We start from the raw sequence: 7,405 nt of genomic DNA, 5'->3' as shown, positions 1-7,405 counted from the left end.
AACGGAAGGGCAGAAAAGGAAACACAAAGAAACAGCACAAAGGAAAAAAGAAAAAAAGGGGGGGGGGGGGGGGGGGCGGGGGGGCTGAAACAGACCTCTGAAGGTTACAGTATCAAAGGAAAAGGCAACCCCAAGCTAGAAGTTATCACTGGATTTCATTCCACATTCTAGGTATGCATCGTGCTCCACAGAAGAAACAAAAGTGGGGGAACTTAACGTAATGCAAGACCTCCGTCCTCCAGAACTCTGCATAACCTCGCGTCTTAGCTCAGGGGGGAGACCTTGGGGAGCAGCAGGCTGTCAATCTTCAAGACTGCAAAGCTCCTTTCAAAGCACACTTGCAGACTAGGTCGCCAGAAAAAGGCACACACTCACATAAACCACAAACGCACCAAGTGTGGCGACGCGCCTTCTTCATTTTGTACAAATTTAATTTTAAGACCCAGATCCAGCCCCAGGTTGGTGTGGCTCAGTAGATTGAGCGAGGGCTGCGAACCAAAGGGTCATCGGTTTAATTTCCAGTCAGGGCACAGGCCTGGGTTGCCAGCCAGGTCCAGGTCCCTGGTGGTGGGGGAGGGAGGCCCATGAGAGGCAATGATACATTGACATTTCTCTCCCTCTTTCTCCCTCCCTTCCCCTCTAAAAAAATAAATAAATAAAATCCTAAAACAAAAAGAAAAAGACCCAATTCCAAACACAGCTCCCACCTTGGGCCCAAACTCATGCGGTCAGGGTGATTCTGGGTCGGCTGACAGCACTGTGCACACTGCGGAACATCCTGGAGTCACTGAACTGTGTTCCGAGGAAAACCTAGGAACCATGTAGTTTAAAATCCCCACTTCGTAAAAAGGGCATCTGGAACCGCATGGGACGTGCCTAACACCACAACTCAAGTTAACAACACAGGTAGGCTCACTACCCAGGCTGCCAAGACATTCAATCCCACCAACCAGACCCCAGGCCCCACTATCAGAGGCCAGGCAGAACTGCCCACCATGAATCGGCTGATGCACCTGGGTCTCCAGCACTCTGCCAACGCTCCTCATTCTCACCTGTTCCACACCACAAGAACCCAGCACTGGGCCTCCCCCTGCCAAAGGGCAGCTGGCCGGCCGTGCCGAGTGCAGCCAAGGCATATTGCAGGCTACCCCAGTTGTGTCCCAGAACACTGAGACAAGCTGAGCTTCTGCCACAAAGCCAGCCAGATGCCAGCCCAGGCTGCCCTTCAGAGACAGGAGGAAACCTCCCCTTCTACAATGGCAGAAGCCCCCAAAGCCCCTTGGAAGCTTCCCACTGCAGGGAAAAGCTGTGAAAAAAACACAACAACAACAAAAAAAATGACTCCCTTTCAAGGTGCTGGGGTGAACGGAAAGGGACCTATCGTTCCCTCTGGGGCGTCACACCGACAGCACCCTCTCCCCTTCAGGGGTATTCAACAGCACGAAGACCTGCCCCTCCACGAGCCAGCCCATCCGTGGGCTCCCCAGGCTGGCTCTCCAGAGGACGTTTACCGTGTGGCATCTTCCAACACACAGGTTCATGGGGCCAACCACTTATTTTTAAGTCACTTACCTACAGGCCTACCCAAATGCCACCTTCCCCAGTGAGGCAGTACCTGATCACCCCCTTTTAAACTGCAACAACCCCCCTCAGGGTGGTCCTCCCTTTGGCTCCACCCTGCTTGATTTGTCACCCCAACATACTCCACGATTCATTTACCGTCTGCCTCCTATCACCGAAGAGGACAGGTATTTCTACATTCACAACTGTATCCCCAGTGCCTAGTACAGGGCACCTAGCACACCAGAGATGCTCAGTAAATATTAGCTGAAAGAAACAACTGAAATCATACACTTGTCCATCCCTAATTAAGCAGTTTTAAAACAATCTTCTGCACCCCACGTTATTAAGAAACAAAGAACTGTCCACCTGCACTGTGGAATCTCGGTCTAGCCCTTCATTTCACAGACAATGAAAATGGACATGGAAACAGTGTGAGGGCCCTGGCCCGGTGGCTCAGCGGGTTGGGGCGTTGTCCTGTAACTAAAGGGCTGGGGTTCAATTCCTGGTCAGGGCACACGCCTAGGTAACAGGTCCGAGAGCGCTCAGGAGGCAACCCCATCGATGTTCCTCTCTCACCCCCTCCTCTCTATAAGAAACGAAAAGACAACGTCCTTGGCGATGAGGAGGAAGCAACTGTGTGAGACAGGAGCAGCAGCACCCAGTTTGGCATCAAAGGTCCCGGGATCCATGGGAGTCTCCGTGCAGCAACCCAGCCTCTCTGCACTTGCCACTGCCTCCCCCGTAACAGAGGATGACTCCCACCCCATGTGATGCCTAGGGACACAAAATGAGGCGACACTGGGAAAAGGTACGCAGGGCTCCCAGAGAGTATCACTTGTCACTATACCATGTTGACCTGACCCAAGTGTAAGACTAGTTAGCGGCACAATCAGAGTAAGAGTTCCAGACTCCTAACTCCCAGCCCAGGGCCTCTTGTGTTACAAAGCGAGGCCTCCGACGGCCCTATCCAGGGCCAGCTTACTCTTCCACCTCGTTCAAGGCCTCTCCACCTTTGGACGGCAGGGGACGGCTTTCAGGACTTGAGGAGAGTGGTAGCCCCTCTCCTCCAGCAAAGCACACTCGTGTGTGCACAAACCTCCTGCGGTCGGTCCACAGGCCCTGGGTGGGGGACCCACTGATACCACAGCTGTGCCCGAGCTGCCCTGGGCAATTTCCATTACTTATTTTAATGAGTAACAATTCACGCCTTAGTGCTCTCCACTAAGAGGTTGGATCCAAGGGAACAAACACCAAGAGCAGACACCAGGAATCTGAATTAAGAACACCACCCCATCATCACGCCAATGCCACCTCCAGGAAGGGCGGCAAAGGCAGCGGTGCCCAAAGGCTGGAAGCTCAGAACAAAAAGCGGATGGACAATCGCCCCATTTTTTTATTGTGCTGCCACACTACACAAGAACTGCTAAGGTGCTTTTACAGAACTGCTTTCAAACTATCACTGAGAGGCACCACGACCTCTTCCCTGAAGAATATGCCCAAGATGTATGGGACGGAGTTTCTGTCCCCGACTCCAACCCCGTCACCACTCACTCCAGACCAGAGTTTACACAATGATTCCACCTTCCCCTCCCTTACTCTGGTCAAGTAACAGACTGTATTCTGTAAAAAGAACATGCCTAGAAAAAGACAAAACAGTGTTAAATCTTCGGGGAGACGAGTAACAACTACTGAACGCAGTGCCACTGATCCGCTGCTGCCCAACGGTACCTCCACACCTTCGTCTGGAAACCCCACGAACACCCACCCCATGGCACAAACACACTGGAGAGCACCTGGCAATCTCCACACTCGTCAACAGCTTCTATCTCTGAGTGGTGGCATCATGGTAACTTTAATTCTCTTACCTATATTTTGCTTTAATTTTCAAGTTTTACATGTCTATGTATTATTTTTAAGATCAAAAACTTTGAACCACTTAAAGCATTGCCTATACGTTCACAGATTTTTGGTCTGATGATTACAGAATCCCAATGTGGGGGGTGGGAAGCAACATACAAGGCCTTACTCGTATCTCCTGCCAAACAAAAAGTCAGTATATTGACTCTTCCAAGGAAATCCTGTACATTCAAGGTTTATGAACCAAGTGTTTTTTTTAACGTGCAAAAATAATATCCATGCTTGGGGGACGGTTCTCTAAGTGGGAGGTCTTGACCTCTCTCAGAACTGTAGCATGAATCCTCCCAGCCCTTCCTTCAAAGACTGCTTCACTTCAAATAGAAGCCAAGTCCTTGAGGATTCTGCTTCCTACATTTTCTAAATCCAGGAGTTCAGCTTGGAGGTCCAGCGTAAAACGAGATCTTTCCCACCAGCGGAAACTGGCTTCCTAAAAAAGCTAATATCCAACTTCTACCCCTTGGTACTATTCATCGGTTCTATCTTTGAAGGTTGCCATAAGTTCAGACTGTACAGCCTTTTCAGCTGGCCTAACACAGTTTTTTGTTGTTTTTAAAGAACGATCTTCCACTGCATCATAAATTCTAACCAAGGGATTGTGTCTCCAACTGTCAGGACGATAAAGTATTAAATTAACAACTCACCTAAACAAAATAAAAATAAATTTATTTATACTTAGAGAATCAAAACTGACAGCACTCTTGGTGAGTTCTTCAGTCACAGAATCAAATTTGTCACAAACCTAAAAATAAACTTTTAAATTTTAATTTCTGATAGCAACTGAAAATTTTAAGTTATACTTTACATTAACCATTTCAAAGCACACCTGAGAAATGAGAAGGGTCATACAGGTGTAAGTAGGTATCAAAATGGAGCCCAAATACCCACTCCTGCCGCGGTATTTGAAGGCCGGGACCCTCCCCCAGAGAGGGAGGCAGCCTCCCAGAACATCTCAGACAGCCCATCACTCACCTGCAGCTGACTGTTCGTGTTACCCATACAAATTTGACCTCTTCTCTCAGCTGGCACTTCCTTTAGGAATTACACTACACTCGCTAATCCTCAGAAATCAAGTTTATTTCTCCCAATGTAACCCAAGTTATTTAGAGATGACTCTACCTAATGAGACAGAATTAGTTACCTCTATTTTTCCATCAACAAAATGGGAATAAGGGGTTCTGAAGGATGAGTTTCCCCACAGTACTTGTGGGACGGGTCCGGAAACTCGGAAACGTGTAATCTGCAAGGAAGAAAATGGGCTGCGGCTGCTCTTTGGCGACCAGCGCCCCAGACGCGCGGTTCCGGGCAGAACCTCCCAAACAAACAGCCACCATTTTGAGCCCCAGGATCTGAACCGCTCAAGGTCTTAAGCCAACCGAAGAAAATCACAGGGTTGCCCGAATAATGGTGGGACCTCTCATGACTTTTAGCATTCCCCAACCTTTCCTTTCTGCGGCCTTGTTTCTCTGCCTGAGTCAATATAAACAGTTGTCCCACGAAAATTTAGTAAAAAGCATGCTTTTTGCAGTCTCGTTCAAACTTTGAAAATAAACACTGTGGTGCTACCTAAAATACCCCAGTGACCTCTCCTTCCTAAAAACAGAAGCAGCACGCGATGTACTCACATTGTTTTAATCACTTTATGGAACCGAGAAATGGCCCTAGTTATCAGCCTGCATTCCTCTTCATTCTCCCACCCTGGCCCTTTTGATATTTTTATTTTCCCGATTTCATTCAACTCTGCTTTAAGAGTGAGTTTCCACACTTCATTCATAGGAGAAGCAAATATTTCCGCAAACGACTCAATATCTAAAAATAAAGACGAGGCAAAAAATCTTGGAGGAGTAAACGAACTACAATCAATACGAAAATGGCAGAAAGTGAGATAGGTGGGGGCGGGGAGGCCACGACCACGATTCGCTCCTCCAAACGGGTGACTCCTATTTTGATGACTCCATCGGCGAACTCCAATGCTGAACTAGAAAGAAAAACTGACCCACCGTTTGCATCCACCTTTGTGCAAAGGCACAAGGTAGGAAGTTACTACGCACATTGCTATAGGCGACCGCGCGATGCAACCTGCCGACCAATCAAATATTTCACACCGCCTTCCAAAATTAAAAATAAAAGAAAAAAGAATGCGGGTGCTACGGGGCTGGTCGCTCTTCTAGGCGACAGGGTCGCTTCCGTCCCCCACTCTCCCGCCACCAGCCCCGCCGCGCGGAGACCGGTCGAGCGCGGCGCTCACAAAGCCTCGGGCGTGAGCGCCTTTGGCCAGGCCAGAGCCGCCCCTCTCCTGCCGCGATAATGGTGGCGAAGCCGACCCCAAAGCTCCGCAGGTCCTGGCAGAAGGAGGGCCGCCTCGTACCGAGCGGAGAGGCGCCGTTCAAAAATAACGGGAGTCCTAAAGTTTCCCTCCGCGGCCCCGCAGACCCGACTCAGCCCGGCGCGCCCGCCGAGGTGGGGACGCGCCTCGCCCAGCCCCGCCCGGTGTCCGGTCCCGCGGGCAGCTGCCGCGCTGCTCCCGCCGTCCCGAGAGGGAGCTCCCGGAGGCCGAAGAGTGCGGCGGTCCCACTCCCACAAAAGCGCGCTCGGCCGCCCGCCACCCGCTCCGCCTCGCTAGAGCAGGCGCGGTGCGCGCGGCGGGCGGTCGCCCGCCCCTGTCCCGAGCCCGACTCCTGCCCCCGGCGGTCCGCACTGAGCCCTCCGCGCGGAATCGGGCGCCGCGCGCTGCCGCTCACCTCGATCTCGAAGTCGGGCAGGCGGAACGCTGTGCGAAAGAGCGAGCAGAAGTGCGCGATGGCCGGGACTTCCCACCAGGAGCGGAGCTCGCCCAGCCCGGCCGCGCCGCCCTCCTCCGGGCACATCTCCCGGCCCCGGCGCTGGCGGCCGGAGCGCCGGCCCCGAGCTCGACGCGCACCTCGCGGCCCCACGCTGCCTGCCGGACTCCCGCCTCAGCTCCGCGGGCGGGGGCAGGGGCGCGGGCGGCGGCTCCTCCCGCTGCCGCCGCCGCTCGGCGTAAGCATGAGCTGAGGGCGGGCGCGGGGGGCGACGGCTCGCCCGAGTCACTGAGGCGGCTAAGGCTCCGGCTGCCCGCGGGCTCCGCGCCCGCGCCCCATCCCGCGGCGGCCGCCCCCAGCCGGTCCTATGCAATCACCGCGCGGCCGGCGCACACAGATGGGGCTGGGGGCGGGGCGGGGCCCGAGCGAGGCCCGGGGGCGGGGCCGCCACGAGGAGGGGGCGGGGCCTCCCCGCCACAACAACAACCCCGCCCCCACCGCGGATGGGACAGCTGCACGGGAAGAGAGGGGGAGGGGAGAGTGAACTGAGCACCCCAAGAGCGCAGTGTGAGTGGACCCGGACGAGGGGCACCCCAGGGGCAGCTCGGAGAATCATTCCGCTTCCCAGGTGTTCTGGATTGAGGAGTTGAATGACTTTCAGGAGTGAGGACAATGACGTTCTCCCGCCCACCCCCCACTTGGTCTTAGTGGTCGCATCCTTTTAAAGGTTCCACGGCGTGATGCTTTCCGTTGGGGCCACATGCAGAAAGACGCACGTGTGGGAGTTCGGTTATTATTGGTGCGGAGGGTAGCACGGGAGAACCTGCGGACGGAGCACTGCGCAAATCTAAGGCCTCGAGAAATTAAGTGTTCCTGAACACTTTTTATTCCATCCGAGAAGCAGCAAGGAGCTCTCAAGTGGCTCTTTTTCTCTGAGGGAAGAAGGTGGCGGGGCCGGTAGAGCTGGAACCCAGTGGGAATGGAGGCTGGAGCGCAGCGGAAAGGGTGGGGTAGGGGAGGCACCAATCAGCCAACGTGCGAGGGAGCGATCCCTCCCACCACCGCCCCCTCTCTCCCGGGGAATGGGCTCGTGTGACCGCCCTAAAGAAGTCAAGCTTGGAGCCCGGAGATACCCTGGCTGCAGACTG

General features: G+C 53.7%; 1 protein-coding gene across 2 annotated transcripts in view; it reads right to left on the bottom strand.

The window, feature by feature from the left end:
• Positions 1-6,638, bottom strand: part of CECR2 (CECR2 histone acetyl-lysine reader) — a 94,058-nt gene extending 87,420 nt beyond the window's left edge. For both annotated transcript variants that reach the window (XM_037058064.1, XM_037058065.1), the window contains exon 1: positions 6,219-6,638. In XM_037058064.1, the coding sequence (XP_036913959.1) occupies positions 6,219-6,344 (126 nt within the window). In that variant the 5' untranslated portion in view covers positions 6,345-6,638. The remainder of the gene's footprint in view (positions 1-6,218) is intronic.
• Between the last annotated feature and the right edge of the window lie 767 nt (positions 6,639-7,405).

Source organism: Sturnira hondurensis, unplaced genomic scaffold (genome assembly GCF_014824575.4).
Source record: "Sturnira hondurensis isolate 20B ecotype Veracruz unplaced genomic scaffold, ASM1482457v3 Scaffold0009812, whole genome shotgun sequence".
NCBI lineage: Eukaryota > Metazoa > Chordata > Mammalia > Chiroptera > Phyllostomidae > Sturnira > Sturnira hondurensis.
The sequence above is the reverse complement of the archived record's forward strand: the minus strand, read 5'-3'. Positions and strand labels throughout refer to the sequence as shown.